The sequence below is a fragment of the Leptopilina heterotoma genome, unplaced genomic scaffold, assembly GCF_015476425.1.
Source record: "Leptopilina heterotoma isolate Lh14 unplaced genomic scaffold, ASM1547642v1 Lhet_81, whole genome shotgun sequence".
NCBI lineage: Eukaryota > Metazoa > Arthropoda > Insecta > Hymenoptera > Figitidae > Leptopilina > Leptopilina heterotoma.
Genome location: NW_025111185.1, coordinates 1,094,192 through 1,113,568, shown reverse-complemented (window position 1 = coordinate 1,113,568; position 19,377 = coordinate 1,094,192). Strand labels below are relative to the sequence as shown.

The following is a 19,377-nucleotide window of genomic DNA, read 5'->3' as shown; positions in this document are numbered from 1 at the left end:
GTGTCGGTGATTTTCCTTCGGAGTTGGGTTCGAAACTATAATTCGAGGGTGGGGTTTATCGCACGTGGGACAAGGAGAGTTGCGATTTTCCCATTGTTTTAGAAAAGGACAGAGAACGTGTCTCTAAAGAAGGGGAGGTTTCCCGTTTCCGGCTGTCATCCCGACAGACGCCTGCCACTACCCGTGTGTTTATATACTGCTTTTTTTTACTGAATTTTCAAATCATTTCTACAATATTTGTCAACAGTGTGCCATTATTGTTTATAACTAATAATTCGTGAGTATTCTTAATTATTAAACAATATTAATTGCACGTAAAATTTTCATCTTCAACATTATTGTATATTTGAAAAATTTTACTCAGTGTTAGTGTTAGAAACTAAGGGTGGGGTGCCACCCTCACCCCCCCCCCCAAAAAAAGAAATTATTAGTCATGCAGTTTTTCCTCCTGCCGGCTCTGTTAATTCTTAAAAGCTTCAAATTTTATTAGTATTTTATTACATGAATTTCTTTATTTTTTAGGGTGTTTTATTAAATAATAAAACACCCTAAAAAATAAAGAAATTCAATAGATTTTCGGATTTTTTCCACAAAAGAAAGAATCTATTTTTAAATATTTCCCAAGGAAAGTGTTTTATTTTTTTTTTATTATTCCCCTTTTTACAAACTATTTTTGTATTGTCTTTTTTTTAATTGTGAGGGTTTATAATTATTACAAGGTTCTTATTTTCAATACATTTTTTTTTCCAATTCCTTGTGAACTATATTAAAAAGAAAATAAATGCAAATAGATTAACAAACCGGTTTCTGGAAACTTAACACCAAAATAATGTTTATGCTTGAATTGGGTAAAAATAGGATAAATGTTTCAATTTATGTTGGAAAAAAAATTGCGAGAATTTTATATATTTTACATAATATTTAAAAGGAAATAAATTGAAGGTCATGGTCACTAAAAGGATTGAAGTGAACTTATTCACGTGTAAATTTACTTACATAATAATATCGATTTCTTTTGTATTGGAAGAAGAAAACTAAGCAGATGATTTTAATTATGAATTATCAAAATTGGAATTTATAATTAAATATCTACCAATTTAATGCGTCAGAAATCCTTTTTCTTTCCATTCTTTTGTTTTATTAGTTTAATTATTTATTTGTTTATTTATTTTTCTTTTTTTAAGCTTTCTTTTTTATTTGTTCAGCCGAGATTGGAGCAACAATGTATATTTTTAATTAAAATCTGAAGTATTTAAAAATTTTGTCTTCAAATTTTTTTGATTTCAAGTTTTTTGAATTTTAATTTCTAAATGTTTTCAAATTTTTTCCAGATTACATGAATCAAGAAAGAGAGTGCTAGGCTGTAAAAAGTGGAAATCGCAACATGGCTTGGCGGTTTAAGGCATCGAAATACAAAAATGCTGCGCCTATTGTACCAAAGCCAGAATCCTGCATCCGCGATATTTTCGTCGGATCGTATCAAACATACGGCAATAATATTGCAGCTTCCGCCGCTTTTATGGCATTCAATGTCGACCACAATGGTAACTCTTTTTTTCTTTTTTGAAGACTTGTCAAACGTATTTTGAATTTTGATTATACATTTGGTATTCAAGTTAAATTAAATTCTACAAATTTTGTGTAATTTTGCTTGCCTTAGAGACGAAAGATTGTATTTTTTTATTAATTTTCTAATTTAATGAATTAAGTTTAATTAAAATGTCTTTATTTAATAGGATCTAGTCTAGCAGTGTTGCCGTTAGAAGATTGCGGTAGAAAAAGCAAGACGATGCCTTTATTGCACGCCCATGCGGATACAGTAACTGACATGGACTTTTCACCGTTTCATGACGGTTTACTTGCAACTGGTTCTCAGGATTGTCTTGTAAGTGCAACAGAAAGACCGTTTATTTGACAAATGAACTGAAATACGACAAATGAACGAAAAATGCGACAAATTAACTACAAATGCGACGAAGGAACTAGAAATGCGACGGAGGAACTGAAATTACGACAGACAAACTAAAAAATACGACAAAAGAATTAAAAATACGACAAATTTGGTAAAATACGAAAAATTAATTTTTCTTAATTCTAACAATAGGTGAAATTGTGGCACATTCCGGAAAGTGGACTGGAGGAATCACTTTGCAATCCCGAATGTACATTTTCCCATCGACAACGACGAGTCGAAGTGGTTCGTTGGCATCCCACAGCAGAACATCTTCTAACTACCGTCTCCTACACCAATCTCTCCCTTTGGGACGTTCTTTCTCAAAAAGAACTTTTCTGTACGTTTTTATTATTTTCTTTTATTAGAAATGAATTTTTTATCGAACATTAATTTCTAAATTGATTCTATAAATCCAGGGTTGCCACGCAACCTGAAAACATGGAAAAGTCAGGGAATTTTGATCGGAATCCTGGAAAATTATTGTTTTCTAAAGTTATTCTGGTTATTTTTGAAATCTAATTTTTCTTAAATATTTCAAAATTAATTGAATTTTAAAAGAGTTGTGTTTACAATTTTCATAAATAGATAAACTTCAGAAGGTTTTAATTTTCAATTTTTAATGAATTAAATAATAAAAATTTCACTGGAATTCTATTATTTACAAAATATTATCAATTATAAATTATTTCCAATACAATGTTAATAAAATTTCTGTAAAAATTGAAATTATTCTTAAAAATTTTATTAAAATTTATCAAAAAATTAAATTATTTTCAAAATAATTTTAATAAAATTCTTTGTAGAATTTTAATTAATTTCAATAATTTATCAAGATTCAATTATTTTCAATATCTACTATTTCAATAAAATCTCACAAAAGAATTCAATTATTTAAAAAGAAATATTAAAATTCGTCTCAAGAATTTTCAATTATTTTAAAAAGTAATAAAATTCTTCGCAGAAATTCAATTATGGTCAAAAGATTTAAAAAAATTCTCTTCAAAATTTCAATTAACTTTATAATTAATAAAATTTTTCTGCAAAATTCAATTATTTTCAAAAATTTTAATAAAATTCTTGACAAAATTTCAATTATTTTCTATAACTTTTCTGAATTCAATCAAATTTTTTTTTACAGAGATTCAATTATTTTTAATACAATTTTAATCTAATTTCTCGAAAAATGAAATTATTCTTAAAAATGTTATTAAAATTCGTCAAATCTAATTGAAATCTAATTTTACTTCAATATTTAAAAACTAGTTCAATTTTAAAAGAGTTGCGTTTACAATTTTTATAAGTAAATTAACTTCAAAAGATTTTAATTTACAATTTTGTAAAATTTCAATTTTAAATTAATTTAATTAGAAATTTTAAAAAACCTAGATTTTAAAAAAATTTTAATAACTAAAATAAATTGAATTTTGAAGCAACTACAAATGATTGCAGAAATTCAAATATTTTCAAAAGTAATAAAATTCTTCGCTAAAATTCAATCATGGTCAAAAGTTTGAATTTTTCATACTTTTAACTAAAAATTGTGTAGGTTTTATTTTTTCGAAAAAGTTTAATTGAATTTTTTTTAAGTTCTTTGAAGTTCTTATTTTCTAATATTTATTGAAGAATTTCGATGAAATTTCGTAAAATTGAATTGTAAACAAAAGGATTTGAAAATTTTCAAAGAAATTTTTCAAAAATTATTAAAAATAATTCATTTAGAGAAGAATTTTAGTTAAAAATTCTGGAAAATAATAATTGAATTGAAGTGATGAAAATAATGTTGAATAAGTTACAGTAACAATATTCTTATAATATAAAATAATTATTTTTTCACTCGCTTATTTTTAATTATTATAAAACATGAAGATAGCGATTGCTCCGAGGCTTCGACTCGGAGTGATCGATTTCTTCATGTTTTATAACAATTTTTTATAAGTTGTTTAATTTGAAAAAAGTTTGAATTTGTAATTTTTGAAAATCTTAATTCTTATGGAAAAATTAGAATTACTAATTATTTAATTTTGTAAAATATAAATGTAGTTTTAAAAACCTGGAAAAATTCCTTTTTTTTAACCTGGAAAAGCAAGGGAATTTGAAATGAGCAAAAGCGTGACAACCCTGAAATCAATTCTTCTGTAATTCTAAATTAATTTATAATTCTAATTAATTTCTAAAAAAAACTATAATTTATTGAAAATTCAAATTTTGAAAAAGTGAAAGAAACCCAACGTCAATATTATAAAGAACTCTGTTTAATTTTTTACAGCGACTACTGAGCATTCGGACGTGATACAATCCGTGAGTTGGAAGCAAGACGGCACAATGCTCGCAACATCTTGTAAGGATAAACAGATAAGAATTATTGATCCTCGAGCACCGAAAAATATCGTCAACTCATCGCCGAGTCACCAAAGTATAAAAGATTCGAGAATCGTTTGGCTGGGTAACGGCGATCGTTTATTAACCACCGGCTTTGATTCGGCACGACTTCGTCAAGTTTGCATTAGGGATTTGAGAAATCTCAATGATCCGATCAAAACTCTGGAGCTCGATTGCAGCACAGGGTGAGTGATAAAAAAAATGTTTGCAAAAAATTATTCATTTTTTGCTTTTTGTAAATTTTTTCCTTCCTCATGCGGAAGCTTTTTTAAAGCTTTTTTTAAAAAAAAAAAGATTATTTTTTTTTATCTTATAAAAGATAAATAGAAATTTTCTTCTATTTTGATGAGAAATAAATAATTCGCTTAATAAAAATAATCGATTTCTTTCTTAAACAGAATATTAATGCCTCTCTTCGATCCGGACACGAACATGCTTTTCCTGGCCGGCAAAGGTGATACCACTATTATTTATATGGAAGTAACGGAAAAAGATCCCTATCTCGTGGAGGGAATTCGTCACAGCGGAGAGCAAACTAAAGGTGTTTGCTTAGTGCCAAAACGAGCATTGAACGTGATGCAGGCAGAAGTTAACAGATTATTGCAGTTAACGTCGAATATGGTCATTCCCATTATGTATCAAGTTCCACGAAAAGTAAGATCAAATTTGATAACGTTTTCTCAATTTTTATGTTTTATTTTAATAAATAATAAAAAATACGAAAATATTAATATTTCTACGTTCATTTTATTAGGAAAATAAAATGAACGTAGAAATATTAATATTTTTGTATTTATTTTATTGTCGAAATAAAATCAATAAATAAATATACTCTCACGTTGTTTCTTTAAAATTGTCGAACTTTTTTTTCTGCTAATATTGTCATATTTTTCTGTATATGTAAAATTTTTTATTTAAAGTCCAATATTTGCATTTTTTCTGCTAATCTTATCATAGTTTGTTTTGTACATTTTTTTATTTAAAGAACAACATTTGCACTCAAATCTAAACACAGTTTATAATCAACTTTATGACCTTAAATAATTATTTACACTTTGACAATATTGATTATTAATAAAGGGTAAATAATTAGATCAGTAAATAATTAATATTGTAATTAAATAATTAAATTGTAAATAATTGCGAATGTTTTATATTTTAAACAAAAAATTAATTGTTCAAAAAATATGTCGATTTTACGAGGAAAAATTCAGTTTTGGCAATTTTAGAGGAGCAATGATAGAGAGATATTTTTTTGACATCCTGGTAAAGAAATAGTTATTAAAATTAATAAATATTCAATTTATTTATTAAATTATAATTAATTTATTAAATTTTAAAAAATTCTTTCAGACTTACCGAGATTTCCACGCGGATATTTATCCAGATACGACCGGTTGTGTTAGTAGTAACACCGCCGCTGCATGGATTAAGGGACATGATGAACAAGTTCCGAAAATTTCTCTGGATCCCTCCAAGAGAACAAAAGGCGAAGAGGCAATGACGGTAAGTTGATTTTGATCTGGAATTTGAAAACAAAATTAATAGCACATAAGGTAATGAATATTTTTGGCTACAAATTTTTTTCTAAAGTTTCGAACGTTTAAGTGAACGAAATATTTTTTTTTTTTTTGCTTCAATATTTTTGAAAATTACTCGACCGAAGGGAAAAATTCAGTAACTGAATATTTATTCAATCAAAAATTAAGTCTTTAATTATAAAAAAAAATATTTTGCAAATAAAATTCAAATTAAGAGAAGTAATAATTTATTTAGTTAAAAATTAAGTTTTTATTTACAAAAAGCAATATTTTGCATAACTAAAATTAATTTTTTATTTTTTAAATTTTTTTAAAAGAAGTACATATGTAGTAATTTATTTAGTTAAAAATTAAGGTTTTATTTACAAAAAACGATATTTTGCAAATAAAATTCCAATTAAAAGAAGTAATAATTTATTTAGTTGAAAAATAAGTTTTTAATTATAAAAAAACAGTAGTATTTTGCAAATAAAATTCAAATTAAAAGAAGTAATAATTTATTTAGTATAAAAATTATGTCTATGATTATAAAAAATAATATTTTGCAAATAAAATTTAAATTTAAAAGAAGTAATAAAAATATCGTCGTTCATGAGTCTTTGGAACTTTAGGATCGTGTCTACAACAAAAATATTCGTTTGTAAATTTTTTTAGTAGTAAAAAGTTAAGAATCGGACAGACGTTCAAAAAATGACTCTTTTTTTGAAATAGAAAATTTTTTGTTTTGATTGTTTATCTGATTCTTTCTTAAGAGACGATTAACAAAGATCTGAACGTTCAAATGCAGGAAATATTTTTTATTGAAAATATTTTCAATAAATTACTGTTTGCAATAATTAAATGTAAAATTAAAAATTTCTCTTTTACAATTACGAAAGTAGAAACTTTAATTATACAATTACGAAATTAAAAACTTGAATTTTACATTTAAAAAGTTTATAATTTTTTTCGAGTGTGACACAAAATTATTGCGATAAAAATTTAATTTGAGGAACAAATAAATAAATTTCGTTCGACAAAAAAAAAAACAGAAAAGAAATTGGAACATTCAGAACTTTAGGATTATCTTCAGAGGTTTTTCTTATTTGTATTTAAATTATGTTTCACATTTTGCATGATTTTGTAAATTCAGCTTCAATGTTTACTTTTAATGTATTCATAATATAAGATTTTCGCTTATTTATTAATCTCACATTTTTATTTTACTGCGTGTGGGTAATTGGTTGTATGTATCTGATTAGTGATATTATTTTATGTACATAATTATAAACACCGATGTTTTCGAAAATAATATTTAAATTATATTGTGTAAATTAACACAAAAAATTACAATAAGAGTAGCAAAAATAAAAAAAATTTACTAACTTTGAATAATATTTTCCGAAACATCTAAAATTACTTTATTAGTGTAATGTGCGTTTGTTTCTTTATTTTGTTTGCTTTCCTTCTGTTTTAGATTTAAGAAAAATTCAGTAAGAATTGTAAAACTGAGACTTATAATTTGTAAATAATTTGTATATTTGTACATTGTATGTTTTTCATTATTATGATTATGATTAGTCTTATGATTTTGATTATGATTAGTCCTATGATTATGATTAGTCTTATGATTACGATTAGTCTTATGATTCTGATTAGTCTTATGATTTTGTAAATATTGTGTTATTTTATTTCGTTGTGTATCTTCTCTATAAAAATACGCCTTCCTGTATAGAGTGTGAAAGCTAATTTCTATTTGAAAAAAACAAAAAAAAAAAAAAAAAAATTATGCCGCCAAATCACTGAGGAACTTAATTACGTTCAGGTACACAAAGGGAATTTATCATCGCTGAAAGATAATCAAGCGGAAATCAAAGTGGAGATGACTCGACAGCAAAAGTCAATTGCCATCACAGCGCCAAAAGGTTATTCGAAAGTGCAAGCCATCATTCAAGAGAAGGATCCAAAAATTGAAAAGTTTGCCGAAGAAATGGAGGAGGAGGAGGTAAATAAAATGGAGAAACCGGAGAAAACAGAAAAGCCAGAGAAGCCAGAAAAATTGGAGAAAACTGATAAGGAAGATGAAAAGTTTAAATTACAAAATGGTGCTCATCCAACGCCACCGAAACCATTGCCTCGTGCTTCACGTGCAAATAGTCTTTCTGAAGAGGAACCAAAACCTGTCGCACGTCCTCGAACTACTCCGAGTCCTGGTTCCGTGGTAACGTCCGTTAATCCAAACATTGTCGGAGGATACAAGGTTCGACTGAGGATACAATTTTTTTTGTTAAAATTTTTGCGTGTATGAATGTGTGATTCTTCATTCTAAATATTCCAACAATTTACATTTTTCTTTATTCGTTAATTATTCTATTCCAACAATTAAATTATTCTCTATTCATTAAATCGTTAATGTTAATTCTATCGCTGAAAATCTTTTTTTTTTTTGTGTCACAGCCTCGCCTAGGACCGAAACCATTCCAGGCGAAATCTGGTAACCAGGAATTCTCTTTCGATAAAGTATTTTCCGTGCCCGTGGCACCGACAAATGAAAATAATGGCTATTTAAATGACTGCAACATACAGACGGAGGCCAATTCAGAGAAGACTGATGCAGAAAAATCGCCAACTTTAGAGAATGATCGAGTGAAGGAGGTTGAAAATGGAAAAAGTGATTCGAGTTCCATAGAGGAGGACGCGAACTCCAGTGATTCTGGATATAAGCCAAAAACACCGAGTACTGCGGAGAGACGTAAATTGTTTGAGTCGAAAGTAAAAGATGAATCTCCTGAGAATGAGGATTCAGGGAATTTTGAGAGAGGAAACGTGAATAGAAATTCAATTGCCGAGAGAAGAAGATTGTATGAGAGTCGTTCGGTGTCAGTGACAGATGGCAATTTAGCGGAGAAGGCAATGGGATCGCCAACACCATTGAGACGAAGGGATTCCTTCAAGACGAAAAATGAAATTATCAAGGAGGAGGAAGTTAAGAAGAGTGTTCCAATTTTACGACAACAGAGCATGGATCCTAGGCTGGAGAAGCCTGAACCCACGCCTACTCCGAAACGAACATCTACTGTTTTCGGTAAATTGAATTTTGATAATTTGGTTTCATTTTTTGTTTACATGGTAAAAACGAAGAAAGTGTCTTTTTGCTACTTTTACAGTAAATACTAAATAGATACTTTTTTGCATTTCTGCTTTACAATTTTTGGTATTTTCAAGGTAAATTTTGTTACATTCGAAGTAAATTTTTGTCAGCATTGTGGTAAAATTTACTTTGAACGTTACAAAATTAACTTTAGAAATAATAAAAGTTGTAAATCGCGTTGTTGCCATGGGCAGAAATTCCAGACTATTTAGTTTTTATTTTGTAAATAGTAAAAGTTATTCCATATTTTTTCCGTATATTTACAAAATTATTAATTAATTAATTATTAATAAGCAAAATACAACATTTTTTATTTTCGAATAATTTCGGAACCAAAATTTAAAAAATTCACTTATTATAACTAATTAATTAATTAATCATTATTGTTTATTATTTTCCAAAATGTTAATGAAATTCTTCGCAGGAATTCAATTATTTGCAAAAATTTTCATAAAATCTTCGTATAAATTTAATTATTTCCAATATATCTAATTTTTATAAAATTTCAATTATTTTCATAATTTTTCATGAAATTCAATTATTTTCAATACAATTTTCAGAAAATTTCTCAAAAAATCCAATTGTTTTAAAAAAAATTTAAATAAAATTATTCGAGGAAAAATTCCGTTATTTTAAAAAGTTTTAATAAAATTCTTAATAAGAATTGAATTGTTTTTAGAAATTTTAATAAAATTCTGGGCAAGAATTCAATTATTTTGAAAAGTAATAAAAATTTCGTAAGAATTCAATTGTTTTTAATACAATTTTAATAAAACTGTCCGCAAGAGTTTAAGTAGTTTTCAAAATAATAAATTTCTTGGTAGGAATTCAATTATTTTCATACATTTTAATGAAATTCAATTATTTTTAATACAAATTTCAGAAAATTCCTGAAAAAATTCAATTGTTCTCAAAAAAATTATACAGACTTATTCGTAAAACAATTTAGTTATTTTCAAAAATTTTAATTAAATTTCTAATAAAAGAATTGAATTGTTTTCACAAATTTTAATAAATTCTCGGCAAAAATTCATTTATTGTTTAAAGTAATAAAATTTTTCGTAAGAATTCAATTATTTTTAATACAATTTTAATAAAACTCTCCGCAAGAGTTCAATTTTTTTTATATATAGGTAATAAATTTTTCCGTAGGAATTAAATTATTTTCATACATTTTAATTGGAATTAAATTATTTTCAAAACAGTTTAAAACTTTTTTAGTTATTTTCAAAAATTTTAATGGAATTAAATTATTCTCAATAGAATTTTAATAAAATTCGTTACAAGATTTCAATTGTTTAAAAAAAATTTAATAGAATTATTCGTAAAAATTCAATTATTTTCAAAAATTTTGATAAAATCCTTGAAAGAATTCAATTACGTTTTAAAACTTGGATAACATTTTTATAATAATTCAATTATTTTCACAAATTTTAATGAAATTCTCTACAAAAATTCAATTATTTTGAAAAGTTAGAAATATTTCGTAAGAATTCAATTATTTTTAAAAATAATAAAATTCTTCGTCTGAACTCAATTATTTTCAATTTAATTTTAATAAAAATTCTCGAAGTAATTTAATTATTTTCAGAAATTTTAATTAAAATCCTTGAAAGAATTCAATTATTTCCAAAAATTTTGATAAAATTCTTCGAATTGAAATGATTTTTAAAAAATCTAATTTCTCATAAAATTTAATGCAAGAATTAATTATTTCAGAATAAAAATTAAAAAAGTTACAAAACTTATAACATTTATTTAATGAAAAATGTATTTTAAAATTATAAAAATATTTACTTTTGTTAACGCAAAATTATAAAAAAAAAATTATTTCTAAATTTTTCTTTTAAAAATTGTATCACAAATCTTATTCTCTAAGTCCGAATCAGTAAAAATTTGAATTAATGAGAACAAAATTGATATAAAATTTCTAAAAACTAATTTTTCGATTCTACATAGTTTTAGAATTTTTTTTTGTAAATAACAAATTTACAATTTAAATTATTATTTTTCATTTGAATCAATTTTGATTAATTAATTTTTGTTATTATTCTATCTTGACAGAAGTCTAGGGAATTATTAATTAATTACTACATTATTAATTAATTACTATATTATTATTAAATTACTACGATTATTAAATAATTAAATTATCAACTAATTTTAATTTGCAGGCCGAGTTTCGAAATTTAGACACTTGAAAGGAACTCCCGGTCATAAATCAACTCATATCGAAAATATTCGGAATATCAGTCGACAAATATCAGGAGAGTGCGATGGATTTCATGGTTAGTGATTTATTTTCAATTATCTTATGAATAATAATAATTGTAAAATTCAAAATATTTAAAGTAATCAACTTGAATATATCTTTAATTTTTCAGCAAATGCGGATCGAGTGGCAGTGCCTCTAAGTGGACCAGGTGGTAAAATAGCAGTTTTAGAATTAAAAAAAACTGGAAGACTGCCGGATGGTGTCATGCCTGCATTAGTGCACGGCGCAACTGTTATGGATTTTCAATGGGATCCATTTAACAATCAACGACTTGCTGTCGGTAAATATTTTCTTCTTTGTTAAAAAAAATTCCTTTCTTTATTTTCCCTTTTCTTTTTTCATTGGTTATAAATATCAACATTGTAATGAAATTTTTAATTCGAAATTGATTAAATTTTGAATAAATTACTGGAATCGAAAGAAAATTTGAATTAATTCATAATTGATTAAATTTCGAATAATAACACGAATAATTCGAATAATTCTGGAATTGAAAAGAAAATTAAAATTGATTAAATTTGGATTAAACACGAATTGAAAGAAAATTTAAATTGACTGAAAATCGATTCGGTTTGGAATAAATTAATCGAGTTAAAAGAAAATTTCTTTGAACACAGAATAGACTAATTTGCTCTGTAGCAAATTAAATTTCGACTAATTTACTCGAGTTGAACGAAAAATTTGATTCAATAGTGAATTGTTTACTTTGCTTTGCAGCTTGTGACGATGGAATGATTCGACTGTGGGAGATTCCAGCAACAGGTTTAACGGAACCAACTAACGAGCCAGCTTTTACTGTTGAGGCGCACACGGACAAGATTTATCTCATTAAATACCATCCATTAGCGCTGAATGTTCTGGCTTCGGCTTCCTATGATATGAGCGTGAAAATCTGGGATTTGGAACCCTTAACTTCCGGTGAATTTGTCAAGGCAAAAATTACACTCACGGGACATACGGATCAAATTTTCAGTCTCGCGTGGTCTCCATGTGGACAGTATCTCGCCAGTACTTGTAAGGATGGCAAAATACGAATATACAAACCAAGAAGCAATGACTCGCCGATTCGCGAGGGCAAAGGTCCAGTGGGCACGAGGGGAGCGAGAATTGTCTGGGCACTCGATGGACGCTATTTGGTTGTCATGGGATTTGACAAGTGCGTAAAACAATTATTAATTTTAAAATTTAAATCTGTAATTTATCCTGATCTCTAAGTTCCGAACGTTTAAATGAACTGAATTTATTTACTTCTTCAAATTGAATTTGTTTCACAATAATTTTGCCTCGCTATTAAAAAAAATTAATTACAGTTTCTAAACGTAAAATTTAAGTTTTTAATTAATTAATTTACTTATTAACGAGATAAGCCCTTTCGTACAAAAAAGTACGAAATTATTTATATTTAATTAGCAAATGATACGCGCGGAACGCGGTATTCCATTTCTTATTATTTAGTAAATTAAAAAATTTTATATTTTCAAGAATAAACACCAATTTTTGAATGATTACAGATTCAAAATTTTTAAAATTCACTTATTAAGTAGATAATATTAAATATCTTTGTTTATTATTATTCAAAAATTTTAATAAAATTTGTCGCAAGAATTTCATTATTCTCATGAATAATAAAATTCTTTAGAGCAATTCAATTATTTTCAAAACATTTTTAATAAAATTTCTCGAAAGAATACAATTATTTTTAAACATATTATTTAAATTCGATTATTTTCAAGAATTTTAATATAAATCCAATTATTTTCAACAATTTTAATCAAATTCTTTTTAAAAAAATCATTATTTTCAAAATTTTTAATAAAATTCATTCAAAAAAATTCAATTATTTTTATGAATTCTAAAATTCTCCGCAAGAATTTAATTATTTTCGCAAAAATAAGAAAATTCTTCACAAGAATTAAAATATTTTCATAAATAATAAAATTCTACAAAAGAATTCAATTATTTTCATAAATAATAAAATGTTTCGGAGGAATTCAATTATTTTTAATAGAATTTTAATAAAATTTCTCGAAATAATACAATTATTTAAAAAAAATATTATTTAAATTCAATTATTTTCAAGAGTTTTAATTAAATTTTCTCGGAGAATTTTTACAAGATTTTAAAAAATAATTGAAATTTTTGAAGAAATTAATTAAAATTGCATTGAAAATAAGTGAATAATTCACAATTTTATTATTCATGAGAATAATGAAATTCTTGCGACAAATTTTATTACATATTTATAATTTGTCTAAAAGAATTTTTATTGCAATTATTGAAAATAATTTAATTCTTCATGAAATTCAATTATTTTCAAATCTTTTTATAAATATTTTACAAGAATTCAATGATTTTCAATACATTAATTTTAAAATTTAATTAAATTAATTTTGAAAAGAAAAATTATTTTAAAATTTAGGAAACAAAAAAGCAAACAGCAACTTACCAACGATTATTAATATAGAAGATTATCGCAATCAGTAATTTATGAAAATATTTTGAATAAAAAATATTTCGTACATTTAAACATTCGAAACGAAGTGGATCATAATTTCTTACGTTTAGAAAATTTGTTTAAAAATATTTCAAGTTTAGTGCGTTGAATATTTAAAAATAACTTAAAATGATTTCAGAGTTTCAGAAAGACAAATTATGGTTTTCAAGGCGGATAATCTTAACTCTTCATTGAATACAGTTGGTTTGGATGTATCGCCGGCAATTTTGATGCCATTCTACGACGAGGATAGTTCGACTTTATTCCTCACTGGTCGGGTAGGTATTATTTATTATTTTTCTTTTTTTGTTTAGTTCTTTATTTATATTTATTTTCTTTGTTTTTATTTTAATAAGTAGTACACAAATAAAATAAAAATGAAAAACGAACATGAAATAAAAAAATATGTTGCAAATATGTGATGATTAAAAATAATTTTAATTTTTCAGGGCGATTCGACAATTTACGCTTTTGAAGTGACTGAGGAAGCTCCTTATTGTTGTCCTCTAAGTCATCATCGGTGTGCAACTTTACATCAGGGACTGTCATTCCTACCGAAAAATAAATGCGACGTCGCGAGTGTTGAATTCGCTTCTGCTTTGAGGCTCACAAATAACACCATAGAGCCATTGAGTTTTACAGTACCAAGAATCAAAGTAAGTTATCTTCATATTTTTCTTTTTCAATCGAAAAATTATTTTTCGTATATTTGTTTTCTACAAATAATGTTTTCATAAATATTCATATTCATAAATAAACGTTTTTGTATAAATAATGTTTTCTTTAAAAGTTTAAATAATGTCTTCTATAAATAAATTCTTTTCACAGAGTGAACTTTTCCAAGACGATCTTTTCCCACCGACGAAAATCACTTGGAAATACACAATGACTTCCGGCGAATGGTTTGAAGGAGGAAATAAACAACCAACAAGAATCAGCCTCAAACCACCGGGAATGGATTGTTGTTAGTATTTTAATTTAGAATTTTTTTGCTCGAAATTTATGATTGAATTTCTTTTAATTTTTATGCTTTCAATTTTCTTTTCTTCCTTATATTTACTAAACGACAGAGAAAGAGAGAGGGAGAGAGAAAAAACGTCTATCGAATATGCGTGAAAAAGAAAAATTATAAGTAGTCTTTTAATTTTCTGTAGTTTATTTACGTTTGGTTTTTCATTTTGTCACCAGTGACTGAAAATCAAGGACAAGCTGTTGTCACAGCTCCTGTAGCTGCAAAGCAAAATTTTCATAATTCATCACAGCCATTCAATAGGTCAGGATGGAATCAAGATATCACTAGTCATTCTAAAACAAATGAGGTAATTAAATTAACTGTTAATTAAATACCTAGTTAATATTAAATTTACTGTTAAATTATTTTTCTCAAAATATATTTTTCTTTTAATTTTACATAAATTTATTTTTGTGACAGATTCAAAAAACTTTGAGCAATCTTTTGGGAGAAGTTATTCAGTGCCCTTTGGAGCAAGATCAAATGGATGGTGTGGACGAACACGAATGGGTAAAATAATTTTTTTCTATTACAGAGTTGCCACAGGTCAGGGAATTCAGGGAAAAGTCAGGGATTTTTAGTAAAAGTATTGGAAAAAATTGAATTTTAAAAACTCATGAAAAAACTCTGAATTTTGATGTTTTTTTGTTTGCCTCGTAAACTATGAAATTACCACGAATTTTAATACAAAACCTTGAATTTTTTCTATTTCAGACAATAATTTCTTTTTAAATAATTTAATTTTATAAAAACTATCATAAAATTATGACTTATAAATTATTTAATGAATCATTTTTATAATTTTCATAAATACTAGATTGATAAAAGAATTTTAGTTAAAAATACTAAAAAAAAATTGAATTTTGGAAAAGTTACAAATAATTCTAGAAATTCAATTATTTTCAAAAGTAATAAAATTTTACGCAGAAATTCAATTATATTTTTAGAAATAGTAAAATTCTTCACCGAAATTCAATTATTTTTATAAACTTGAATAAAATTCGTTGGAAGAATTAAATTATTTTCAAAAGTAATAAAATTCTTTGCAGAAATTCAATTATGTTCCAAAATTTTAAATAAATTGTTGTCAAAATTTAAATTATCTTTATAAATAATAAAATTCTTTAATAATAAATTATTTTAAAATTTTTATTAAAAATTCTCGTCAAAATTTCAATTATTTTTAAAAACTTTAATAAAATTCTTAGCAACATTTCACAGGAATTCAATAATTTACAAGATTTTTAATAAATTTCTTCGAAATAAATCAATTGTTTTCATAAGTAATAAAATTTTCACAGGAATTCAATTATTCAATATAAAAAATTTCAAAAAATTTTTCGAAAAATATCAATTATTTAAAAATAATTTTGTAAAATTCGTCGCAAAAATTCAATTATTTAAAAAAAATTTAACAAAGTTCTTTTCAAGAATTTAATTATTTTTAGAAATAATAAAATTCTTCACCGAAATTGAATTATTTTAGAAAAATTTTAATAACATTTTTGGGAAAATTTTTAATTACTTTCATAAATAATAAAACTCATGGCAGGATTTTAATTAATTTTTGATACAATATTTTAATTAAATTCCTTGATAAATGTAGATAATTATTCTTAAAAATTTCATTAAAATTTGTCAAAATAATTTAATTATTTAAAAATTTGTTGATAAAATTCTTTATGAGAATTCAATTTTAACAAACATTCAATTATTTAACAAATTATTTATTTTTTAATTTAAATAATTGAATTCTTTTAGAATTTTTTAAATAAAAATTGATTAAAAAATGAATTACCGAATAATCGATTTACATATTATTTTTGAAAATAATTGAATTATTGCAACGAATTTTATTACAAATTTTTTCAAATAATTGAATTTTTATGAGAAAATTTACTATACTTTTTAAAAAGAATTGAATTCTTGCGAAGGATATTATTAGGATTTTTGTAAATAATAAATTTTTTTTGAAAAATTTCATGATAATTTAAATTATAGCAAATTTCAAAAAGGTTTGAATTTGAATGTATTGATGAATTTTAATTCCCACGGAAAAATAATAATTATTATTATATAATAATGATTAAATATTTATTTAAAAAAGAAATTATTGATGTTTTTGAATAATTTTACAATTAATGAAATTTGTAAATAAATGTAAAAGAATATTTTTTTGAGTTTCTAATAATTTTTAGAGTGAATCAGAATATTTTTTAGGGTCAGGGAAAAAGTGAGAATTTTGACTAGAAATCAGAGAAAAATAAAATAAATATTTGTGGCAACCCTGTTATTAGAAATATTAGGGAATAAAATTGAGTTTATTAATTAAAAAATGAAGCTAAATTTGATATTAATTAAAAATAAACGATTTTTTCCAGGATGATTGAATGCAACATGGAATATAGAGAGCAAGTCACGAAATTCGGTGATAGATTAATTTATCCTTGATTAAACTGATTGACAATTAGTAGAAATTGCTATTTGAATTGTCTAATTATGTACTAATTTTTTTTTAAACTTCGAATGGTTCTGTTTTCTGGGCCGTGCCATAAATGTATTTTTCTATTTATTCCTGCTTTTTTGCAGCAATTATTTTTTGTTTCAATTTCTATTTAAAATCATTTTTGTCTAATTGTAAATGTATTTTTTGTTTCTTGAATTTACATTTGTTCCATAGAGTAGCCAAACTATTTTACGCCTAATTGAATTGTGAAACGACAGGTAAATTAGCGTAAAAAAGAAAGTTAAGTTAATATTTATAATATGTAGGTTACTCAAACTGTTAGTAAATAATAATGTCCAAGACAAACTTTTTATTATTGACAATGTTTTTGCTCAATGAAATTTATATTTAGTCAAAAAGAAACAAGTACCATTTTTCTTTAATACATATTTCTTTCGATGGGATTTTTTTTTCCTTTTTTTTTTGACGTATAACGAATGAAGTTAAAAAGAAATCATACGTGATTATAGCTCTAGTCTGGAGGTGATTTTTTAGTATTTTCCATTATGCCTAATATTAAAAAACCAATAACTCATTAATATAGTGTACGAATCTTATACATTAGTGTATTGGGAACTTTTTAGATTAAATCAAATATTATTTAAAGCGAAAAAAAGGCGACTCATCTGAAACTATAAAAATTTCAAGTCTTTCGAAATCGATTATTCTCGACTTTCATGTAAAAATTCAACAGGAATTTAATTCAGTTATTTTATTAAAGTATTGACTTTAATAATAACAAAACCGTAAAAAAGGATTTGAATATAATTTCTAATTGTAATTTTAAAAATCAAAATATTTAATTTAAAGGTATGTGTGCAATTGAAAATATTGAAAACGCAATTTTTTATTCTTTATAAAAAAAAATGTATCCGTTTATAATTATTTTGATAAATTAAGTTTGTCAAAATGTTTAATGACAAATATATTTATCAAATTGGTATCTTAGTTTTATATACTAAAAAAAAAGAAAAGAAAGAAAAAGAAAATGTGCATCATTGCAATCACATTGATGTAAAGTTATATCAAATGTGTGATATTAGTAATTGTTACTGGATGAAAATCTTTATACCTTATAAAACTACACGCACATACTGAACTAAAAATTTATTACTCTAAGAAGGGAAGATATCGATAAATAAGATAGTAAACGAGAAATATTAAAAATTATCAATAATTAAGAAAATACTGATAATTATTAAATATGCTTAACAAAAATAGTAATAATAATAATATTATTAATAATAATAATAATAATAATAATAATCAGAAACTGTACCACACAATATATTTAAGAAATAATTATTATAATAGATAATGAGTGGACTGTGCATCTCAAGAGTCGCGTCTATTTTCCACTTTTTACATTGTTTCGATACAATAACATTTTTGAATATGTAACCGAATAAGATAAAAACATTTTTGCTACGAAGTATTTTATTATGAGAAAGAAATTTTCATTTCCATTTTGGTAGTTGACGGGTTTTCCGTAATAAATAAACAAGTGCCAAAAATTTCATGGTACTCAGGTCTTGAAAAAGTATTTCATTTTATAATAATATTTCTAAAATACTATAAATTGAAAACTTAACTGAAAACTTAATTGAAAAATTAATAATTAAAAACTAAATTGAAAAATTATGTGAAAAATTATTTGAAAAATTGACAATTGACAAATTAATGAAATTGTATAATTCTACGTAAAACGTAAAATATTAATATACATTTAAAATTGTGTTTTCAACTGAATGTGGAAAAAAAAATTTTTTTACTGTATTTATTTATTGTAATTTTGTTGAAATGAAAAATTTGAAATGTGAGGAAGAATTAGGTTTTTTTAAAAAAAGCTTCGTAAGCTAATTTAAAAAAAAAGACACTGCATTTAATAGTATTAACGATTTGCATTAATTTTTAGTGTCTTGAACTGTAAACATGTAGTTAATGAAAGACGTATTTTATACCTTTTTTCCAAAATAAGGAATATTTCCTTCTGTAAAGACTCACGTTGTCTAATATTAATAATTGCACCAACTTTGAGGAGACAATGCTGAGTTATTATACCTGATTCAACTTTTTATATAAAAAA

The 19,377-nt window shown here is 24.7% G+C and overlaps 1 protein-coding gene across 2 annotated transcripts; it reads left to right on the top strand.

Moving 5' to 3' along the window:
• The first annotated feature begins 131 nt into the window (after positions 1–131).
• Positions 132–18,960, top strand: LOC122511363 (coronin-7). 2 transcript variants are annotated; one of them, XM_043626549.1, is made up of 18 exons: positions 132–277; positions 1,332–1,544; positions 1,737–1,885; positions 2,105–2,291; positions 4,221–4,518; positions 4,732–4,987; positions 5,687–5,839; positions 7,679–8,113; positions 8,311–8,938; positions 11,179–11,292; positions 11,389–11,559; positions 11,997–12,435; positions 13,913–14,051; positions 14,223–14,429; positions 14,602–14,737; positions 14,962–15,092; positions 15,206–15,295; positions 17,167–18,960. In XM_043626549.1, exons 2-18 carry the CDS (start codon positions 1,385–1,387, stop codon positions 17,173–17,175), a joined length of 3,702 nt encoding a protein of 1,233 aa, XP_043482484.1. In that variant the 5' UTR covers positions 132–277; positions 1,332–1,384; the 3' UTR covers positions 17,176–18,960. The 2 variants fall into 2 exon arrangements, with proteins under 2 accessions (XP_043482484.1, XP_043482485.1); XM_043626550.1 differs by lacking the exon at positions 7,679–8,113 and having other exon boundaries at positions 134–277.
• The last annotated feature ends 417 nt before the right edge of the window (positions 18,961–19,377 follow it).